Here is a 23670-nt window from a genome sequence, read left to right as displayed (position 1 = left end):
TTCGTCCGTTAGTCGATATCGATTCGCACGAGTTCCAATCTGAAGAGTACCAGGAATTAGTAAATCACGTCAAAAATAACCAAAGTAGGCTACCCGATTTACAAATCCTTGATGGTCGTGTTTATAAAAGGACAGAACATCCCAATGGAAACCCGGAGCGGGAGATGTATGTGTGGAAGTTATGGATTCCAAAACCACTAGTCGCGGCCGTGATACAAAATGCTCATTGCCAGCCCAACAAATGTCATGGAGGGATCGCGAAGACCTTAGAGCGCCTACGCATGAATTTCTATTGGCCCAGTATGACGGTTGATGTAAAGGGATTCATCGGAAAGTGTGAGGTCTGCCGGACAACCAAACCGTCGAATACTATACTGCGAGCGCCCATGTCGACCCAATACACCATCCAGCGCCCCTTCCAAAAACTATACGTAGACTTTTTAGGTCCTTATCCCCGTTCAAAACAAGGTCATATAGGAATATTTATCGTCTTAGATCATTACACCAAATTTCCCCTTCTCAAAGCTATAAAAAACTTTAATGCCAAAGGCATATGTGATTTTCTACGTGAACACGTTTTTGCCGTTTTCGGGACACCCGAGATTGTTTTGAGCGACAATGGCAAACAGTTTAAGTCACACCAGTTTAACAACTTACTTGCAGAAAGGGGAATTAAACACGTTTACACGGCCTTGTACCACCCCCAAGCGAACGCGAGCGAGCGAGTAAATCGATCCATCATCGCAGGTATGCGAGCCTACCTAAAGAACGATCAAGCGCTATGGGATACCCATCTGCCAAGTATTGCAGAAGCCTTACGAAGTTCCTTTCACCAATCCATCGGCTGCACACCATACTATGCCGTCTTTGGCCAGCAGATGCCGTCGCATGGTGATGAGTACGCATTATTGCGGAAACTAGGAACACTTGACGATAGCATTCTGAACCGGTCAGACCAACTAGCACTTATACGAAAGTCCATTGGCGACAATATTAGAAAAGCATACGAAAGTTCAGCCAAACGATATAACCTAAGGAGTTCGGTACACCAGTTTAGTGTTGGAGATTATGTCTTTAGACGAAACTTTGTTTTGAGTAACGCATCGAAGAAATTCTGCTCCAAACTAGCGCCAAAATTCGTCAAAGCAAGGGTTGTGGCGCGAACGGGCAATAGCCTATACGAGTTGGAAGATGTCATTACCGGGAAACGGGGCACGTATAGTCAAAAGGACATGCAGAAGGACCAAAGTGAAGCACCACCCGCACCAACACTCTAGGTGGGGGGTGTATGTACCGTAGGTACACGCAACTATGGCAGATGAAGATTCGCTCAGTTTTTACATAATAACCATAATTTTCGATGAAGAATGATGCGCCCTGTAGTTGCCACGTGTAACGTAAGCATAAGTTCTTTCAATCCATCAAAGGTTCCATATGATTTTAGATAGATAGATTTATCGATAACCCTCGATGAATGAGGTGTCACACGGGGTTTTTTTACACATGTGAGATCTTGGGCCTTTTCTGATGAACTTCCGGACCGTACACATCCTAGCTGGTAAAGTGAGTGCATTTAGTAAATTTCAATTAAAGTCGTGGGTGATTTGAATCACTACCAAGAAATAATTTATACGGATTACGAGCCAACCTGATATGCTAACGTAAAAATTGTGCTAAACGGCGGTAAGCAGAATCCTCCTAGAGTCCAAATCAAGCAACCAGAAGAAACGTTTAAGCGAGTATCAAGGAAACACCCGACAAAGTCCACCTAAACTCAACTCACGGGCAAGTGTATACAATCAAGTCACCCAGGCCGCGAGGCGGCACTACTTGTGTTAATTTTCCACGTATATACCTAGTTATATCCCAACTTGTACCACTTAATGGAAAAGCGGTTTTCCTTAATGCCCACCGAATCTTATACTCAGGGGTCTACCGAATTACTAGCAAATACGTTTGAAAAGAAAAAGAAGAACAAATCCATAGAATGAATTTCTCACTATTTCTCCATAAGTTATAAACAATAACTCTAATATTTGCATTTAAGATTACCCTATCGGTAAATTTCAAATGTTGACATCATCTTAAATCGTGAATTATTAAATTATTATTCTGAAGAACATATGTTTATACATATTTAGTTGTACATGATGGCATGTTCATTACGAAACAACTTACATACCTATACAGGTACACTAAACCTGTGCGACGTGATCTGCTAAAGCTGACCTAATTCCACCCAAAATGAACTAGTTTCACAATTCCTCCCGCTCTCTCAAGTTCAGTCAAAAAAAAAAAAGAAAAAAAAAAAAAATATAATAAAGGGTGACCAACATATGCTTAATTTATATTAACCTTTGATCAGCACTAACCTCTAAACCTAAAAGCTTCAACATACGCAGCAAGGAAGGCCTTCTTCGCTTCGCGGGACCGCTTGGAAACACCAGGAACTCAACCAGAGGATCATGTAAGTGCATTTCTTTTATGTATATACTATACCAAACTACGTAAACCGGGGTATACTTGCATACCCAGATGAGTTTGTCACATGTCCACATACATGGTTCGTTCTAATGACCATCAGCGTTTGTATACATATGTACATATATATATGAGTGTACGATTTCGAATCCGCCTTATTTACGTGGAATTCGCGCATAGTTTGTCTGTACCCATGTATGTGGATGGGTAACAATCTCCTTGGTACTCGTACTACATACTTAGTGAATTGATAAGTTGGTGTTCCCATAGCCTTAGCTTGAGGTTTTCCTTTTTGTTTGTGCGTCAATATACCCTTGCAGAGAGCCCGAACGGCTATTTTTGGTTTGGTCAGATGTGTACATTTAAAGAGAGCGACAAGGTCGCTGGCCACATAACGTATACATAGGGTTGAGGTAGATCAGTTTTAGCAGAAGATCAATACCCAACAGAAAACACTGTAACACATGTCCAAGAATAAGAGATAAGTTTAGATAAATGAATTATTAAGATTAAATAAGTATACAATGAACTACCAACAACCTATGAGCTAAATAGTCTTTCCCTAAGCAAAAAAAAAAAAAACTATAGTTATACACATATACAATTATTTTTGTTGAATAAATAAATGATATTTGTAAATATGCCTGAGTAAATATATATCTGATGGTCTGATTTCGCGGCCAAAGGAGGGTCATTTTGGGGCTATTTGAACACCTACATAGCCAAGGTGGGGAACGGGTAAGGAGCAGCCGCTCATGGTGTATACGTGCTGCAAGGTGTAGGGAGTTCCAGACCAAAGCAGTGATGCTCGAGATTTTGACGGTATTCCATTTGTGTGTGCAAGCATATTATTCTTGTTCGGCCCTTACGTTGCTAGAGGATGGCTTGGTCAGGCAATAGGGTTTCCGTTGGACCTCCCCCAGGCTGAAGCTCCGGTAAATAATCTAGTGCACACCACCTGTTGCCGGCCGGCTAAGCAAGCCCCTCTGAAGGAAGAGACGAACGGGGCACGCAACAAGACATTAAAATTTGGCAGAGACACTATTCTTGGCAAATAATACAGACTGAGTGAAAATAATTAAAATCGGTTAAAGACAATGCCCACTTTTCCTAAAAGTCAAACCTTAACAAAATTTGAAATAAATCTATGGCATTTAACTATATTTGACTGATATTCTACCTCAGTAGTGGTATGGTTGCTCTTTCCAAAATACTTTTAATGCCATAAGTCGAACAAAAACACCCCAATCCGAACGAAATTTGGCATAAACATTTTCTTCATAGTTACAACAGTTTCCTCTGGAAATGAGCGAATTCGCCCAAATGCCACTCCTACTTTTTTATAATAGCTCTATATGTATATATTATGGCGTAGCCTTATAACACTATTAACCACACAAAACAACAACAAACAGCGTTTCAACTGCACAGCTGGATATGTAATCTTCGGGTTCACCCGAACTTAGACTTTCTTGCTTGATTATTGTATACTACAGAGCTATCTCCCGTTACTTTGAATGTGTTGAATTTTGAAAAAAAGTATAAGAACTTTTATTTTTGCTTGAAATTAGGAACTCGGTTCAAAGTCACTTAGGTATTCAATATTACAAAGAAAATTTCAGGGCTAGTTACCGTTAGGCAAGCTGTCTGTGCGTACCCTAATGAGAAACTTCTCACATTTAAGATGAGCATGCCAGATATGCAAAACCAAGCTCCTTATAATTTTCGAATCTATAACAATATTTCAAAGCTAAGCTAATTTAAGACGTGTCCCATCATGGATGGTACATTATATCTGTTTAACTTTTCGAAAATATTGTAAATATACGCCAGGTAATTATTAAATATTGGGCATAGATATAGCTCGCTCTTATATATATGTATGTCTACATAAAAGGAAGAAAAGGTTGTAGGAAGAATCAAACATAGATTACTTGGGAGAGCTACTTACCAATTTTGTGTGGGAATTAAAACCCTCTCCGGACCGATTTTAATCGCAACTTTCAAAAATTCTTAAGCACAATATATATCAGATATTGAGCCCTGCTTTTGTATATGTAGTGGTAATACGGGAAGTATTTGAAGTTAAGTCAAAGTTTGAGTTGTTTTATTGACCTAAATTTCAGTACCAAAAAAGTGCGGTACTGCTGTGGGTTTTCTTAATATTGGCTTCTAGCAATTTTTTAATGCTTACTTATCATATACATACAGCGGACGCTTTTAATAATTGAAATATGGAAATGTGAACAAAATGAGCTAGAGATATATTTGTCCGAATTATGTCGATGTAATTGCCCCTTATTAGGTAGGTTGATAACCCGAGCTGCCTGTACTGCGGGAAAATAGATGATGTACGAAACACCTTCTTCGAATGTGGGCACTTCTCCGATCAGCGAAGGAGGGTAGAAGAGATACTTGGCGACCTATTCGCGGCCAGTGTCATTAATAACATGACCTACCGAAGAGGCAGATGGGATACGGTCAGCACATATGTGAGGCATATGCTTATCAGTAAACTAGAAGATGGATGCTTAGCCCATTAGCGTGAGAGTAGCCATAGAGCTCACGTAGCGTGCACCCGTGCCCGAAGTAATGCTAAACGCGGTCCCAGGTACGGGGATTTGCGCGAGCCGTGGGAGGTTAGGTTTTAGTGGGTAGCCCTTCATGGAAGAAGGGAGTCCTACACTCGAAGCGTCTCGCAGTGAGGCTTAAATATCCCGGTCCTTGCATAAAGCATTTCCTCCTTCCATGAAACACAAAAAAAGAAAACATAAAATTTATTTAGTGTACTCAATGGCGCAAAAAATAATTTAGCATGATATTTGGACTAAAATAAAACTCTATAAAATAAAAAGTGCTGCTCTGATATTTCACTTGAAGCTTTTATTCTTAAAACAGATTGTAGGAAGTCCCTAGCCTACCTTTTGGCTAATATTTACTAAAAAAAAATAAGATGTTGAAATAAAAAGCATAATTTGATAGAACATCTGTGAGTAGATTTTGGCATATATCTCATAAACGGCTCAAAACATCATCAGTAAATTTAACCTAATATATCTATTGTACAGGCATATTCAAAATATACCCAGGTTTTTATTTCCTAGGAGCTAGTGTTCTTAAATGTGCCCTTAACTGTAAGTTAAGCTTCAGCTTAAGCAGAAGTGAGAAATACACTGAATTCTATTGAGTGTTTTTTGGGTGATGCGTGTATAAACATACACACAGACAGACAGACGAAAATTCTAAAAATAATCAATCAGTTTTTCCGAAATATTTCAGTGTACAGATATCAACCTGTTACAAATTTATTATATGTACAGATGTGCATGATTTTTGTGAATCCATTAAAAAAACGGAAATGCCCTACTTTATATAGACCGAAAAATTTCTTTAAAGCAAACTTCCACTTCGTCCAATTACTAAAGCTAAACAACAGATAGTAATACTCCTCATCTAACTTGAGTAATTTCTCAGGCGCTGTGGCCATCAGCGCTTCCTCGACTATGGAAGCGGGTAGACTACCAGCTCATGTTTCTTCTTGAAATGTCCATTATTTCTCTGTAAAAGTAAATATATAGCAAGCAGCATGGGAAGGATATTTCAGTTGTGCCAAAAAAGTCATAAAATCATGTCTGTCAAAAGCAACCGGTTGTAAAACTGATACATTACCAAAGTTGCTTACATATTTCACAAAACTGTACCTAAATTTAGTTCATCCACTCTTTTGTCTATATATTTGTCCATTTACATATATATTTGTTGATTTTCTGGCAGTTTTGTACTTATGTATGTGATTTGCTTTGTTTGTTTTTACATTCATTAAGCTACAAACTGTGACCCACTCAGCCAATATATGTACGTTTACAAAAGCTTATTGACACGCCTTTATAGCGCCCACCCATTCCCTATTTGCACTTGTATATGTATATGCATACCGCTGCAAAAAATGCGATTAATCTAGGATGAATCCGGGATGAGTCGCAAAGGAGTATGCGACCAATGCCAGTTTTGATCTCTTTGTATGGGTTTAACTGTTACCTTTTGTTTGAACATGTCCTATGAAGACACTAATTATACCCATCTATACTCGAAATGGATACATAGGACCAATCCTCTTTGTACCCATATGGAAACATCAGAATATTAGTCCATTTTCCGTTCTTTATGGACTCAAATAAGGCCCAGACGCATTATTCATGACAGAAACACAATCGGATGGTTTACCAAGCCACAAAATCTATTTGAGCGGGCCGAACAGCTTTTCCAAATGGAATAAAATATATTCCCCGAAAATTTAACCCCAACTCCGTAGTCGTTAAGTCCTAGTAATATAGGTTCCCTATAGGGCTCTGCATGTTTCTTCTTAAATAATTCGATTCAATCACCTGTAATCTTTTTTATTTTACTTCGTTGCTGTTTTTTTTTAATATTTCTTCAAGTATGTAGCCCATAGATATCAAACTTACTAATCCCAACTGTACCCGAAAAGGACTATAGGGGTCAATTATGCTCAAATGTAGACAAAAGAATTCAATCGGAGACCAATCTCTTTAGGGATTAATCGCACAATTTTTTGCAGGGATGTAGATTAATACTAATACTTACTATGCCGATAGCACATGACCACCAGCGCAATTGTGCAAATCATGCCTGACAATGTAGCTATGCTTGGTATCAATAGATTCACATTTCCATAGAAAACATTTGTGCCACGTTGACCGCGTTGCACAATCTCAGGCGGTGGTTGTTCTCCATCCTTGGTGAGAGTGACAAATGTAAATTCTGCTTGTGAAACGCCGGCAACATTGTGTGCCTCCATGCGCAGTTGATAGAGAGTCGACGGTTGTAGACCGGAAATAGTGAAACGTCGTTGCGGTTTTAAAGCGTTCGATACTGTTGGAGAAATATAAAGCAATGAGTACATTAATATATATACATATGTAAGTTTTTAAGTATAGAGATTTCACTGGTAGTCTAACTAAATATCTATTCTCTTATGTAGCTTAAAATATTGGCGATAATTTTTGAAAAAGAACGCTGTAAAGTATGGCAAAAAGTAAAGATTTAAGTAGTTCACGATCACGGCCCTGGATAACTCCTACAGAGATCCTATCGATGATTCCACCTAGTCTGCCTCAATGGACCTGCAGCAAAAAGGACTTTCCAGTTTGCAGAGACGTACGGCAGAGACTCTCATTGGACAGTGAGTGATCCGTCAAAAAACTAATCACCACTGAAAATTAGTCTTGATATCCACTTCCACAAAAAGGATCTAAAAACTTAAGCATTTCGAAAAAGTATAAGGGCAAGCGTATAAGGCAGAATCTAGAAACCTACTTGATATTGCTCCTCCAACCGATAATGGTCTGTCAGTGGCTGAAATGTGTATATTGTTTAATAGAAGCTGCCAATTGGACCACTCCTGGATTCGACTCATGCAATGCAAGCATATAACAAAAGCTTTCGGTGTAATATCATAACTAATTTTGGTTTACTATCAAATTTAGCATTAATAAGTGAGGTTGGGTTAGTTCTTAGCTGCGCTGGTAGGTGATGCTCTTTTGGACAACATGAAGGTGTGTTGTGATACCACATAAAATAAAATAACGGTAACATAGCTTTAACTACGCGTATAGCAATGATGTAGTTTCGAATGAGACCGATATCACTATTGGATAAATCCTCCGGAGATTCAAGTGAAACGCGATCGAAATACTGTTGGCATTGTTCTGACAAAAGCTGGGTATTCAAGCATAAAATGATTTGATGATCCTACCTCATAACCCTACATACAGCTACAGCAGGATATGGTTTCCAGTGTTTTGAGACGTTCTGTTAGGATTCCCTTTGGAAAGTGCCCCGTCAAAACCTCTAAGACCATTGTAGATGAGCCTCAGTGAATCTAATTATTTCGGCAGATCTCCTGCCACCCACTTCCGATCAGAAAGATCTTGCTACCCTGCAGAGGTATTGTCCGCCCAACCCTTGTGGAGCTGACACGAGACTCATCTATGCAGGAGCAGACCGTAGGTGGCCAGCGGGGTATCGAAATCACTACAGCTGTCTTGTCTTCATCCGGACAATCTTAATCATAAAATAAGGCACTCCAAGACCTCTCCTGATCGCTCTATAGTTGAACTCAAGGCCTTTATAGCCGCTTGGTTATTTGGGTAGATATTAGATTCCATAATCGTAGAAGCACTGGATAGCATTTAATTCAACGCCTCCTTTATCGCGGCATCTTCTGCTTGGAAGACGCTGCATTGATCAGTCAAGTTAAGCTTGCGGCTTACATTAAGATCTTAACAAAAGATGTCCCATCCGTGAACAAGTTAACCGGTACCCTTTCCCAGATGAGTCGCCTTCCCCAGTCCTCTCTCGGGGGAATAACTGGGGTGAAAGTTGCAAAGGGAGTAGTTATCGGCATTAGCACTAATATAGTCAAGATCAATTTATTTTTATTTTTTTATTATTACATGGATTTAACTTATTATTGTAGTATAAAATATGTGATTAGCAAGCCGCTGTTGTGTGGCGGTAGCCTAGGCTGATCACCCAGTATATTGAGGGTACATATCTTCATACCGAGCAGCGGCAACGTCAGCCCTGCGTCTAAGGGAGCTGTCGTGTTGGAACAACAAGACCACAGGGTACTCAAGTATACTAAACAAATACAGTTTTCTTCCTCCTAGCACGTATCGCTGTGCGACCACAACAGTTGCGGAAACCAACTTTAATATAAACATACCCAGCAGGAATGACTGGACGGAGTCGGATAAGTGAGCAACAGCATTTCCATATACACGGACGGCTCCAAGCTAAACGGTAGAGTTGGAGGTGGAGTATACTCAAGGGACCTTGACCTCCAGCTCTCATTCAGATTACCCGACCACTGCGGTGTATTCCAGGCAGAAGTTGCGGCCATAATGGAAGCCGCAGCTAGGATAGGGACATACAATGTCGGCAAAGAAATTTTTATCTTCAGCGACAGCCAAGATGCCATAAAATCTCTGGCTCCCACTCGTTCAATTCTGAACTAGCACTAAACTGTCACCGATCTCTTCAAGAGATGGCTCAACAGAACCGTATACACCTCACACGGCTCTCTGGACATAGGGATATCGCGGGAAACTGCATTGCAGATGAACTCGCTAGGCAGGGTACCACCAGGTAGGTTCTTCCTGGACAAGAACGCTTAGGTATTCCCCTGTCCACATGCAAGCTAATGCTAAAAGAGCACATCTTCCGTCAAGCCAACGAAAGATGGCTACAAACACCGGGGTGTCGAACATCGAAAGAAACCTGGCCTAAATGGGATCCCAAAAGATCCCGTCACGTGTACAACATAAGAAGGGATACAATTTCCACACTTGTGGGGGCACTAACGGGTCACGGCCTCATAGGTAGGCATGCAGAAAGGTTAGGAGCGCCTTATCGTCGTTGCTGTAGGAGTTGTAAAGAGGATGAGGAGGAGGAAACGGTGGTTCACCTCCTCTGCAACTGCCCAGCACTAAGCGGAGCACGGCAGCGCTTTCTGGAAGCACCATTTCTTGATAATATGACCCAGGTTGCGGAGCATGACGTCAAGGACCCAGTAGCTTTCATCAGGTCCTCAAAATGGTTCGAAGAGGAAAGAGACGATGTCTTTCGTGGTATCACAACGGGCCTAATACTACTGGCCTAAGTGTGCCCTCGGGCAGCCACCCTAACCTAACCTAACCTATCTTCATACCAAATTTCGTGAACATAGCCGTAACGTCGGGATTTTCGGCATTTGACTTTCGGTATCCTCAACAAGACTACCTACTTATTTGTGGGCTCCTACAATTTTATTAGGCTACTCCATATAGCCCATCGGCAGATGCTGCAGTGTGGTGGTAGCGTGTTCCGCCTACTACCCGAAAGATACTGGGTTGAATTCCGGGTAAAAGAAACATAAAACATTTTGCATCGAGTTTTTTCAATTAGAGTAAGTTTTCTAAGCGTGGTCGCTCAAGCAGAAGCTTGAAGACATATACATCTAAACTAAGTATTCGATATGAAACAAATTTCTAATTGAAAGTCAGTGTGTACTTGTACACAAGGGTATGAAACTTTAATTGGATTGCAATAGTACGCAAAAGCATAGAGGAATACTGATAGATATAGACCTCCTTTTCGATATCGAAAGTTTCGAAAAATCCGACAATTCATTCAAAGACCTATAAAGCGATGAAATTTGATATGTAAGTTGACTTTATGACAAAAAATAAAAATTTTAAAAATTTTGGAAAAAGGGCGAGGCATCGCCCACATTTGGGAAAAGAAAATTTGAAAGTTTTTCAAGCTGTAAATTTTAAGGCGTTTAAGATATTGTGTTTAATTTAGGCACGGAGATTTTCCTTGTCATTACACATTTATTCTATGAAAAATAACTTTATATGAAAATCGATTGCTGACCACGCCCACTTAAAAAAGAAATCGATATCGAACTTTCTAAAAAAGGAAAAAAGCTGTAATTCATCACTTTGGAATATTAGTTGACTTTATGACAACATGTAGAAGTTATATAAATTTTCTTAAATGGGCGTGGCACTGCCCAAGTTTAGAAGAAGAAACTTTATAAGTTATTAAACTGTAAATTTAAAGCCGTTGAAGATATCAAATTGAAACCTGGCATGGCAGGCTTCTTTTCTAATATATATAGACATTGTGAAAAAAACGAAATCGGTTGGCGACCACACCCACCTTAAAAAAAACTCATAAAAAGGATAACTCACTAGCAGTGACGGATAAAATAACGGAAACTTGATGTGTGGTTTGACTTTATGACGAAAAATAGAAATTTGGTAACATTTTGGAAAATAGGCGTGGCACCACCAACATTAGCAAGGTGATAGCCGTAAATCAATAGCTATTGAAGATTTCTCATGGATTTTGTCCTTGCCATTATAAAAACACTTTGGAAATTTTTCAAAATGAGATGGCATTCACACCCACGGTGAAAAAATTTGTATCAAAGTTTAATAGTAAATAAAATTTCAGCAACCTCGCGGTATATCTATGTATAAATTATACTGATATTTCACCTCAGTTGTGATATGGTGTAGCAAAGTACGAAAACTAAAACTTTTAAAAGCGACGAAAATGTTAAAGTTTTGCAGGCCGTTATTCTGAAGCCCTAATACAGAATTTATTCTTTCGTAATTATGACACTTAGTATTATCTTAAGATCCAAACACTTCAAATAAATTTTTTTATACATTTAAAAAAGCAACACGGGCAATCCCCGATTAACTCATACATAACAGACAACATTTGGTTAATTCGTTGTAGTTCTATAAATAGAACAAAAATAGCAACAATACCAAGTTTCTCTGAAACGGCCTTACAAACATGCATAACTTCAACACATAACTACATACGAAGTATGTGATGTGTAGAAGATTAATATATGCAAAAGAAGGCAATTGGAAAAAACTTTACAACAACTAAGGCATGACGTAGCTGAATGCGCTTGTAACCATTTCAACTATCGTAGGAGTGCGGGTTCGAATCCCACTCCCCGGGGGAAAAGGCTTTGAAGAGATTTACAAGTTATAATCGAAACAGCTGTCGCCTTGTCCGTCCTGATGTCACTTTGTTTAAATTTTTCACAAATTATTAAACACTTTTTAGTTGAGCTCTGCACAAGACCTTCACCTTTAAAGTCGTACAAAATTCGACCAAATTTAACGATTTTTGGTAAGACTTTTTATATTAATAGGCAATGTGTTGCAACTTTCATATAATTTATGGTTCGTGACAATTTCCTTTAAATATTTTCTTGGTTTATAAATGAGTGCACACGCAGGATACGTAATGTTTGGCTTCATCCGAACCTGTACCACCTTCCTAGTTTTCTATTCAAATTTTACTTCAACTACATATTTAACGCCTTCTCAAATATACATATAAAAAAGAGTAACTTTAATATGACCCTACATAATTGTTTTGTTTCGTTTTAACCATTTTCACTTTAATTACTTACCTAATATCCAATCACGCTCTGGTTCATCTGTTACCGCCCGGTATTGCAGCACAAAATATAACAACGGACAACCATTATCTGGCCACGTGTGTAAACGTATCAAAACGGATGTGGAGTTGGGCGAAATCAGACTAGTTGTTGACGGCATTCCAGGTGACTGACCTTGCGTGCGCACGTGCAATGTAATGCTGGCCGGTGATGTGCCCACTTTATTGTGAGCCGTCAAATGGATTTGATAAGTGCTACCACATACTAAACCCTTCAACTCATGACTAGATGCATGACGTGACAATAGCATCTCTTCCATATTACTATTTGCACGACGATAAAATAGCGTATAACTGGTAATGGGTGCATTACCGGTGAAGCCACATTTCCAATGCATTAAAATACTGCTTGATGTTGCGCTGGTCACATACAATACCGGCGCCGATGGTGGCACTTGCACAAGCAATACGTGCGTTAGACGATCTGTGCCAATGCCATTGTCTACTTGGCAACTGTAGTTTCCGCTATCCGAAATCTGTAAACTTGAGATAATCAAGTCACCCGAATCGAGTAACTGAGAATTATGCAGACCGCCTTGACGTAGTAGAGAATCTGCTTTGTACCATTCACGTTTCGGTTTACCGACTGCTGTACACGGCAGTGTAACAGTTGAACGCCATGGTCGCACAATTGGCCCACCGAAAGAGACAATACGAGCTGGCACACGATTGGTTGTAATTTGTGAGGCAACACGTGAACTTTTTCCTTCACCAACGCGCGTAGATGCGGTAACCCAAAACTGATATTCAATATGTGGATGTAGATTTTTAGCTTCGTAATGTGCCTGCTGTGATGATAGACTACGTTTTTCATTGTTCAGCTCCTCTCGTCCATTTACGACGCGCGTGTAAAGATTATATTTTGTGATGACCCCATTCGGTTCGGTAGGTGGCAACCACGATACATATAACGATTGTGGTGAGCTAACAACGACTTTGATATCTGCTGGTGCTTCGGGCGCATCTTCTTCGGTGTGACAGTAGAGTGGATTGGATAGTGCGCCATCGCCCATGCGTGTGTGTGCCAAGACTTGAATGCTATAGTTGGTATACTTACGTAAGCCCGTTAGCACTGTTGTCAGTGCGGTTGTCTTACGTGATTCAACCTCGTCCTTATTGAGTGCGAAGTCATCGAGTATTGGCTCGAAAATAAGTTTGTAACCCTGCAGCAAACCATTTGTGTGATATATTGGTGGCGGTTGCCATGAAACTTGCAAAGATTGCGAGGTCAACGCTGCACAGCGTATATCCTCTGGTGGTCGACTTGGCACTGCCATGAGAAAAATAAATGAAAATTAATGAATTATTAAAATTGAATTAAATTTAACGTAAGTTCGTTTTATATTATGATTATTTGAAATACAGCTTACCATCCTCCATTGTTTGCGCTGATACTGGCTCGGAGAGTGGTCCTGGCCCCACCTGATTGAATGCCTGCACAACCACATTATAGCGCGCAAATTTTTGTAAACCACTTAACAAGAGCTCACCCGTGCCACCGTCACCATCGCCGGATACTGAGGTAAAATTGTATGCAGAGTTACCCGTACTAGCTAATTTGTAACCAACATTATAGCCTTGTATGTCACCATGACGCAGTTCGACAAGTGGCGCTAGCCAACTGACGAGCAACTCAGTGGACGACAGCGGTCGCACTGAGAGATTGAGTGGTGGTCCAGCTGGTCGTTGCGGTTCTGTACGTAGAACTAACTCTTGACTTGGAGCACTTCGACCGGCATTACCTTCTGCTATGACGCGAAAGGAGTAACGTGTGGCTGGCTTAAGATTTTCAATTAATGCTGTGTACGTGGGTGGGTCTTTGACTTCAACATTGTGCCATTGGTCCATAAAAAGAGCTTAATGGAAAAACGATAAGATAATTAGTTTTGATAAATTAAGTTACTGCTAAGTTCACTTAAATGAATGGTAAGCGACAAAAAATTAGATATGAAACCGAAACGAATATCTCATCGTAAAAACTTCAACAGATAAAGATATCTTCTATGAAACTGGAAATTATTGAGTTCTAAGGCAATGACCCACTATCAACTTTTCCACATGATTCAGTTATGATTATACCCTACATTGTACATCACTACTAAGAACCCAGACTTCATAAACCAAATTCTATTCACAGGGCCATAAACAAAAATCTTTGGACCATATACATATCAGACCATCTTCTTTGCATGGAATTAACGGATCAGAATGTGCAACCAGACGTTATTTTTATTAAAATCAACCAACGCTTAAAACAAACTACAAAGGCGGACGGGATTGAACTAAGTACGGGTTGGACTTACGGCCTCTTCGACCTTTTAATCAACGGAGTCCTGTTTCGCGATAACTAACACTAATTGGGAGCGCCAATGGAGGTTAAGTCGTCCTCCAAACGGTTTATGGGGCTTGTAATATACTCGCAGCAAGTATGCCCGTCGTAAGAGCGACTAAAGTACCCAAATGACATAAGAGGATACATAGCTTCTCCAACCTAATTTTCAACTTACCTATCCCTGGCGAATGCTGTTGCGTTGGCAGCCGAGGCTTTGGCGACCCTTAGCTCTTCATCAAAAGGGGGGCGGGATAGCTTAAGAAGCTCAGTATGGTCATATAAAATTATCCCCGGGATGGCCGGGCTTGTATAATAATGGTGCTTGATACCAGAATGTAATGGATCTATATCCGGAAAAGGATATGGATAACACTCCCCAAACTCTTCAGGGTTTTTCGCGCTAGCTAGCAATGAGGAGCAGTGTTCCCTTAACAACTTAAGCACGCTGCGTACGTCAGTTACCAGGTCGCCATTATCGTTCCTGCAGGAATCTGCCCCTCTGAGCAAGAAATATGTTCCCACTGCTTGGTCACATCGTCAGGTTGGAGAGTACTTTCGGTGAGCAGGTGTGAGAAACGAGTGGAGCAGTGATCCGCTGTCTGTTTAGTTAGAAGCTATTCAATGGCAAACTTTTCTTCTTTCTTCTTTCTTTGCTGCACAAGAGGCGTTTTACGTATCTTCGCTGCCACGAGGTAGCGGTAGGAGTCGATATTTGGAACCCGTACTGTGCGCACATCTAGAACACTTAAATATATCTGAAGTTTCTCGTTCTGCGATCATAAAACAGCCAAATAGCATGGTGTATCTTTTTGTGCTAGAACCTGTACTACAGTTGACCATATATCGAGCCGCGGCGAAGTCACTCAGCCTCAACACGTTGGGAGATATAATATCGTGGAGGCAACGACCCTTCTTTGCCTATCATGGCGGTGCCAGTCATTGTATGTCTTTTTAGTTTTTCAAAGAAGTGGTCTTTGTCTTTTTGGTCCGCATCGTCTATGCTTTCTCCTCTGGAAAAAAAAACAAAAAAACAAATAAAAAAGTTACCAAAATAATCGCCTAAGTTGTGTGGTTTTAACTTGCTATTTTCACCGCAAAAAGTAAGTATTGATCTCGTGTCAAGTTCTTGCACTACTATCTAACATTCACAATTCCATTGGAATATTTATAACCATCCTAGCAAGTGGTTTTGTATATAACGTCAAGTTCATTGAAAACTCAACAAACTCTCAATTTTTAACCTAAAAAAAAATAATTAAGCTGCCTGGTATTGTAGATCACGTTTGGAGGTAGAGCGTGGGAACTTTCAATTTTGTCCATTCTTAGTGCCCTGAGTGAGTGCCGTGTGGCGGCACTTTCCTCCAACCTGATTACTTTCTAGTGGTCCTCAACATTTTCATCAATCATTTGCTTTATCTGATAAACCTTAGTAGAAGTGAAAGAACCAAACCTTTCCAAAGCTCGAAAAACCGTGGGTGCAGCCAGCTTCCGCCGAGGGAATTTGAAATTTTATGCTGCAGATCTTTACTGCTAGGGAAATATGCCAACTCCGATGTTGTAAGTTCTGCTTAAATGAAAGGCGATAAAGATGGAATTGATGTCGATAAGGTACACAATAAAGTCTTTGCTATGAGAATGAAAGAAGTTGCCTCGACGAAAAAGGTGCTCTTAGCGACAGCATTTTTTAGCAGAGGGAGTGAGGGAGGATTGATTTATAATGCCTTAGAGCATAGCACCGTCCGCTTTTCCAAAAACAATATTGTACATAGTAATTAAATTAACCTACTGTGAAAGATTAATAAAAATCGTTCGAAATCTTTGGAGACCCATTTAATAGGCTTACTCATATAGACATACATTCATTTTTGTTTACAAGATTTTGTATTATGAATTTTATAGGCAAAAAATACTCTACTTACGATCCATTTCCTTATATTCTACAATATATTTCGAAATATCTGCTGCATTCACTGTTTTCGGTTGCCATTTCAAATTTACCGAACGACTAGAAATCATAGCTGCCTCCAAAACGGTGGGTGGTTGTGGTGGTTCTTGTACTTGCAATTGCACCAATTGCTGATCATTGCCATATAAATTGCTGGCACGACAAAAATATGGCCCACTATCACTAGCATCAACCATGCGTATTTGTAACTCAGCAGAGACTCCATCAGGTGTGGCTTCTTGCTTCACCGAAATTCTGGAATGACACAAATGGTAAATGTAGCGAAAAAAAATATTACAAGTCATCATTTGGTGTGAAAAATTAAAATTGTCCTAAGGGAATAGATGCAGGATACTAAACGCAGGATTAAGCGCATAGATACGTATACAATTAATGATGACAAAATGAGGATGAGATTAATGAACAAAAAATGAGGTAGATAAGCAAAGAAAAAGAAAAAAAGTGTAAATGTAACTGAGAGAAGTGCTTAAGGGGACTATATAATGTTTGGTGGTTAATGGTTGATAATTCCCTCTCGACCTACTTGTAATTTGTTGATGGATTCAATGTATTTTTTCCTGAACGCATCCAAACGATATTTATCGGTTTGTCGCCACTTACAGAGCATTGCAATAGCGCTGTGTCACCTTTTTTCACCATTACCGAGCGCGATGTGGATGCAAAGTATGGTGATGCTGTAACATTAATAATTTTAAGAAACATATGTATGAGCAGTTGCAGTTGGTTTAGAGTTGATAACTTAAAAGGTATAAAAATAAAAATAACAGTGCAGCACTTCTGCATTAGCCTGTGATCAAAATCACAGAAAATGACGCTGAATTTAACAGCAGGATATGTGATGTGATTACTGTTAAATGTTTATGTTAATGGTTCATGCAGGTTAAACTAATAATACAAAATGTATCTTTTGGTTATTGGGCTTTAACAAACAGTAGACGAGGAGAGCTTCAGACTACCATTGATCTGATAAGACATGAAATTACTAAGACCGCTTTCATAATAAAGGCCGAATTGTTTGTTATATTTTTAAAATTTCTTTTCAGATCAATGATAGTCCGTATCTCTCCTCGTCTTCTATTTGTTAAAGCCCAATAGCCAAATTATACAATTTGTGTTCTTAGTTTAACCTGCAACAACCATTAACATATGCGTTCCTTCAGAAATGATAATGCATTTGTGACAATGATTTGGAAATGGCTTATACCACTTTAATAATAAAGTGTACAGTTCTTTATGATAACTGGATTTTTCTGAATTTACAATACTACTGTGGTAGTAGCACTTCCTAAATAAACTACCCGCATACTTCTCTTATTAAAATCTTATTATTCTCGTATTAAAATCAAACTGATTGACTATTACTCAGCTTTCGCTGCTTTTATACTCGCAGTTGCTTCACTGGCCTATTTCTCCTTTGGTCTAGTATTTTTACAAACAGCCCTCTCGAATAGTTCCTTCATATCACTATATCACTCGTTTCTGTATCACATAGTTGGTTATTTAGCTACATACATGTATATGCGTGAGTAATGACATCTTCGCTTTTAGGTGATTACATCTATAGCTATCATCCGGTGGCAAAATCCTGAGCCAGATAAATAATTTTGCATGTAAATGCAACAACAACGATTTGAGCCAGATAAATCCAGATAGAAATCTGGTTCAATTTGTGAGCCAGATAATTTGTTATTTACTTCTTTTAAGTTGGCAACGCGGCCTTTAACACACCTAGTTTTTCAAAAATAGATGTCGCTGCTTAGCCTTTCGGCGTATGAGTGAAATGAAAAACAGCGGCGACATCTGCCTATCACATTTCACGTGTGCGAAAATTTCACGACATCTACTTCTCAAGTATCTCAATAATCCAGAGCATTCCCGTGAGAATTGAGCGTGAGCCGGAGCTGTAAAACTCACTGAAAGACGGCATATGTGTGACTGCTTGCTTTGCTGTTTATTTACTAGCAGCATGATGTGAAATAGTGATATATCGATACTGCGAATATTCGCCACACTATTTTTATTTGCACCTTTTGTTGCATTACATTGGTGAGAATTTTCGCTCAATCGCTAATCTCTTGAAAATTTATAGCAAAAGTCCTCCCTTCAGGACATTCTTCCAAATACCATAATCCGTGCAGCACCGAGCGTAACTTTTTGTGATACGTATTTTACTATCTTTTGCCACTTAAATAAGTTTTTAATTTCAAAAAAGCTTCTTTATGATCGATTGAAAGATTCTGAAACACTTTTTATTACCTCTAACCGTGCTTCATTAAGCATATTTGTTACCCTCTTGCTGCGCTGTCATTGTTCTCGGAACAATATGTGATGTGGCAACTTAATAGCTCAACGGACAGTTTCTTGAAACTTTATTGCAAAATGTCCCCTTTTGTCGCACCCCGATGCCTCTTTCGTAATTTTTTTGCTCATTTGATGTCATCGGCTTCTCAATTAAATATTAAGTATCAAAATTGTAGCTCAATAGGAAGTCTCTCAAAATTTTTTCGCATGATTCAATCAATTCCGTACGATTTTCCAAAATATTTATCAATCCGTGTCCGTGCGACACCTATCGAAACTTTTTGTCATACATATGTATACAACTGTCGGTAAAGTCTGAACAATAGGCCGGATCGATTTGTGGGGAGGCAAAAAAAATCGCCCATTGCTCTATGAAAATCATATTCTAGGGATCAAAATAAGAAACTTTGCCGAAGGAACCATATCTCTAAAACGAATTCTGATGTCCCCCCTTTGGGTCGTAGGGACAAATTTTGAAAAATCCCACTTTGAAATGCCTATGTTTTTTCATCTTGGAGTTTATTTTTCTCTTTAGAAATTTATTTAGTCAGAATATATGTAAATGAAAAAATGAATTTAACTTAGTAATAGAAAAGGAATTAAAAAAAAATTATTAGAAATTAGCGTTTTTACAACCCCCTTTTAAAACCAAGGCATCACTGTGATGCATTTGCATGTCGTAAACATAGTTGTGTGGGTCTTTTATTCAACCGTTTTAAAAAATGAAGGTATCACTGTGACACAATTGCAGATCGTAAAATTGCTTGTGTTGTTTTTTTTAAGCCACCACAAGACACAGCAGGTAGAATTGAAATTGCTCCTACCCAAAAGTTTGACCCAAAGGGGGGGACATCATAGTTCGTTTTAGAGGTATGGTTCCTTCGGCAAAGTTTCTTATTTTGATCCCTAGAATACGATTTTCACAGAGCAATGAGCGATTTTTAAATCGACCCGCCATACTGAACAATGTTTTAAGTTTCATGTATCTAGCTCAACGGGAAGCTAACTAGAAACCGATACAAAAATTTCGAGTTTCGTATGAGTTTTCTAATTATTTAGAACAACTCACCACCTAGTGTGAGATAATTTGTCTTTTCTTATATTTTAACGGTGTTCCGAGAAAAGTGTATGGTTTCCTATTTCTAGCTGAATGTGAAGTCAAAAAAAATCAGTCCAAAGACTCCACATGCTCTTTATGGATTTCTAGAGGTCTTGAATTATCTTGATCCCTTCCTCATCTACTAAAATGTGTGGTGCTCAGTATTGCATCTTATTAGATTCCTAGGCTACATTCAAAATTTCAAACCTTTAGTTCACCGAAAATTTACTTGAAAACCAACTTCAATATTTCAAAAATCGAATGCTTTTTTCATTTATCCCAGCCCGTACAGCCCTAAAGTTTCTAGTTCAATGTGACTTAAAAATGGCACATACATATTCATATGCCGTGTACAGATTTTCAAAAGATCTCGAATATCTCGTTTCCAGGCTCATCTAGAAAATTGTTTTATCCTCAATATTGCAGTTTGATAGAACGCTAAATCATGTTCAAAGTTTGAAACCTCTAGCTCACCGGAATGTTACTGAAAACTGGACCGCGAAATTTCGAAATTCGGACGAGCTACTAAAATATCCCTGTGCCACCTAGCTTCACCGAAATTTACTAAAAAAATTTATCTCGGTATTTCAAATTTTGCGGGTTCTCGATCATTCCTTTGCTTTTTCATTATCATTCGAATCTATGAAACTGTCGACTAAATAAACTTAAATTTTTTGTACGCAAAATACCCTTTATTTACAGCACTACTATAATAGTATAACTCCACAATTGAAATTATTGGCGTACTTCACTTTCAGCATTTAAAAATCAATCTGATTCATTAGTTCCCACACTGCGCTACTTATATACTCTCAGTTGCCTCGTTCGCCTATTTCTTTCGGGGTTTAGACTCTTTGCGAATAGCGTTCACGTTTAAATGCTTTTTTAGCTTTCTCATATATCTGCGTATCTTATTTACTGTTCTCTTCTACGTATGTTGTATATTTGCGACTAATGCCATCTGCGCTCTTTGTTGCTGTGTACATGTGTGCTTAGCTAATTGTTGTCTCATCTGCTTACATTACTGTTGTGGTGGTGTAGCATAGTGATATGTAATTCCTGGATATTTTAATACCCCAAAAATAGGAGTATCATAGCTTATTTTAAAAAAATATTTTTTATTATATTTCTATAGCGATACATTTAAAACAGTTCAAGCTATTGAAACTAGTTTGGTGTTCCTTTTTCCAATTGAAACAGAAAACGCTATAGGAAAAACTACAGAACCCGTTGGATATTCACCACAACTTTCTATAAAAAGTGTATTAGTGATAAACAATTGTACATATCATATATGTTGCGTATATGGCTACAATATTATTTATACTTATCTATTAAAACGTGAATTTTCATTCTTGCTACTAAAATAATAACTAGCTTCTATCATTTATTTCCGGCTTTCTAGATAAACATATGTATGTGCTAAAACGAAATTTGTCTAGATTAAGTGTTGACGGGATTCAACGTTGTCGGGATTTTGCCTAGCCTGATTATTATATTGTTGGGATATTGCTTTGAAGAGATATCGTTATGTAGGGATTTTGTTTTGGCTGGATTTTGTTTGTTAGAGCTAAGTATTTTCGGGATTCTAAAAGGCGGAATTATAAGGTGCACTCGTTTAGTTGATGTCAAACCCTGGGTTTTTGCTTTTTAAATTGCCATAGATTATATAATTTTTAAGCTGTACAATTTATAGCTTTTGCTCTTTAAAATCCAAAGGCGTACTTCTCTGATTATCATAAAAATATTTTTTTAATTAAGACGTTGTACTGCCCTAAATTTGGCCTATCTGCATACATTTTAAAAAGATTTTTCCGTCTAACTCTGCCCTATCCCTCTACACTTTTTCCTAATCTTTTTATTCACTCCTCCCTCCATCTTTTTGCCTTCATCCCCATCTTTGTCTCATTCTATCTCTTTCTCAGTCTTCAACTCTCTTTTCTCTTCTCTTAAGTTTTTCTCCTTCTTCTTCATCTCTTATTGCCAGTCCCAGAGGGTGGTTTGTATTTTGTTCCAGTCCAATTCCGAGTCTCAGTCCCAGTCCCTCTCCGAGTCTAAGTCTCAGTCCCAGTCCTAGTCCTGATCTCAATCCTAGTCCGTCTCTGGTATACTTCCCGGAAAAAAGCATCGTAAATACTAATATAGGCAAATTTATATACGAAATTTCAGGCAAATCGAATAGGACGTATGTAAATAGGTATGTGGGTATTATTAATTCTTGTCTTTCTTTCGGCTTCGCATGCATATTTATCAGTTTTGCCAGGTTGATGCGGCTAAATCGAATATCACAATGAACTTTAGAGCTCAGCTACAGCTTTAATTTGATATTCATAATACACACGCGTTCTAGGGGTATCCGGGCCCATGTTTTGGCCTATATCTCGAGACCCTAGTCACTCAGCGGAGTAAAACGTACTCTGTACTAAAGCATACATCAACAGCTTCAATTTGATACCCATAATGTAAAACCACATTCTTGGTGTATCCGGGTCCACGTTTTGGGCTATATCGCAATACCCTAGCCTCTCAGTTGTATGAAAATTATCCTGTATTATAGCACTCATCAACAGCTTTCATTTGATATCCATATTGTATAAACACATTCTAGGGGTACCCGGGTCCACGTTTTGATCTCAAGACCCTAAACACGTAGCGCAAAAAAAAAGGTAGACGTTGGCCGATTCTCAGACCTACCCAATATGCTCACAAAATTTAATGAGAATCCGTTCAGCCGTTTCGGAGGATTTCAGCCTCTAAAACCGTGACAGAAGAATTTTATATATTAGATAAGGATTGTTAAACTTACAATTAACTTTTAATTGAATAACTTTGCCGATGCCAGTACCAATGCCATTGTTAGCTTGACATAAATAAAAACCCTCGCGATCTTCTTTGACATGTTGCAGCAATAGTGAGCCATTACTCAGAAGCTTTGTGAACGGTCGTTCACGCACCTCCTCATATTCCCCAGATTTGCTTCCTGTGAATGTAATTAAAGAAAAATGGGTTTAGCGTAAACTAATTAAATAGAAAACATATACCACTACTTAATATCAAATTATGTTTTGGGAAATATCGAGGACTTAAACCGAATAATTGTGTTTACCATCTTCAGTTAAGTGCCAAATACACGACACGAGCATTTCGGCGAACATTCCGCAATCTTGTTCGCAGCTTTGGCCATACACCATACGAACTTTTGGCCGAACATTAGTTCTCTTTCAGACAGCGATGCATACGGACAACAATTGTGTTGCAGCAATATTGCTCGCTGGGGCAGATTAAAGTCGCATAATCATTATTCTTTTTAATTCTATTACAATAATCTTTGCTTTTTACTTGCCAAAGATTTATACATTTCAATAAATTCACTCAGACATTTTTTAATGTCATTTTACTTTTCCGCGCACGTCTGTTCCGTTCAAAAATTACTAC

The 23670-nt window shown here is 38.7% G+C and overlaps 1 protein-coding gene across 3 annotated transcripts in view; it reads right to left on the bottom strand.

The window, feature by feature from the left end:
• The window catches only part of Dscam2 (Down syndrome cell adhesion molecule 2), a 392154-nt gene that overhangs the window by 34062 nt on the left and 334422 nt on the right, over positions 1–23670 (bottom strand). For all 3 annotated transcript variants that reach the window (XM_067788438.1, XM_067788437.1, XM_067788436.1), the window contains exons 13-18: positions 23042–23215; positions 17359–17509; positions 16789–17069; positions 13908–14393; positions 12491–13807; positions 7087–7374 (exon numbers count right to left, since the gene is read on the bottom strand). In XM_067788438.1, the coding sequence (XP_067644539.1) occupies positions 7087–7374; positions 12491–13807; positions 13908–14393; positions 16789–17069; positions 17359–17509; positions 23042–23215 (2697 nt within the window). The remainder of the gene's footprint in view (positions 1–7086; positions 7375–12490; positions 13808–13907; positions 14394–16788; positions 17070–17358; positions 17510–23041; positions 23216–23670) is intronic.

This window comes from Eurosta solidaginis, chromosome 5 (assembly GCF_040869045.1).
Source record: "Eurosta solidaginis isolate ZX-2024a chromosome 5, ASM4086904v1, whole genome shotgun sequence".
Taxonomy (NCBI): domain Eukaryota; kingdom Metazoa; phylum Arthropoda; class Insecta; order Diptera; family Tephritidae; genus Eurosta; species Eurosta solidaginis.
The sequence above is the reverse complement of the archived record's forward strand: the minus strand, read 5'-3'. Positions and strand labels throughout refer to the sequence as shown.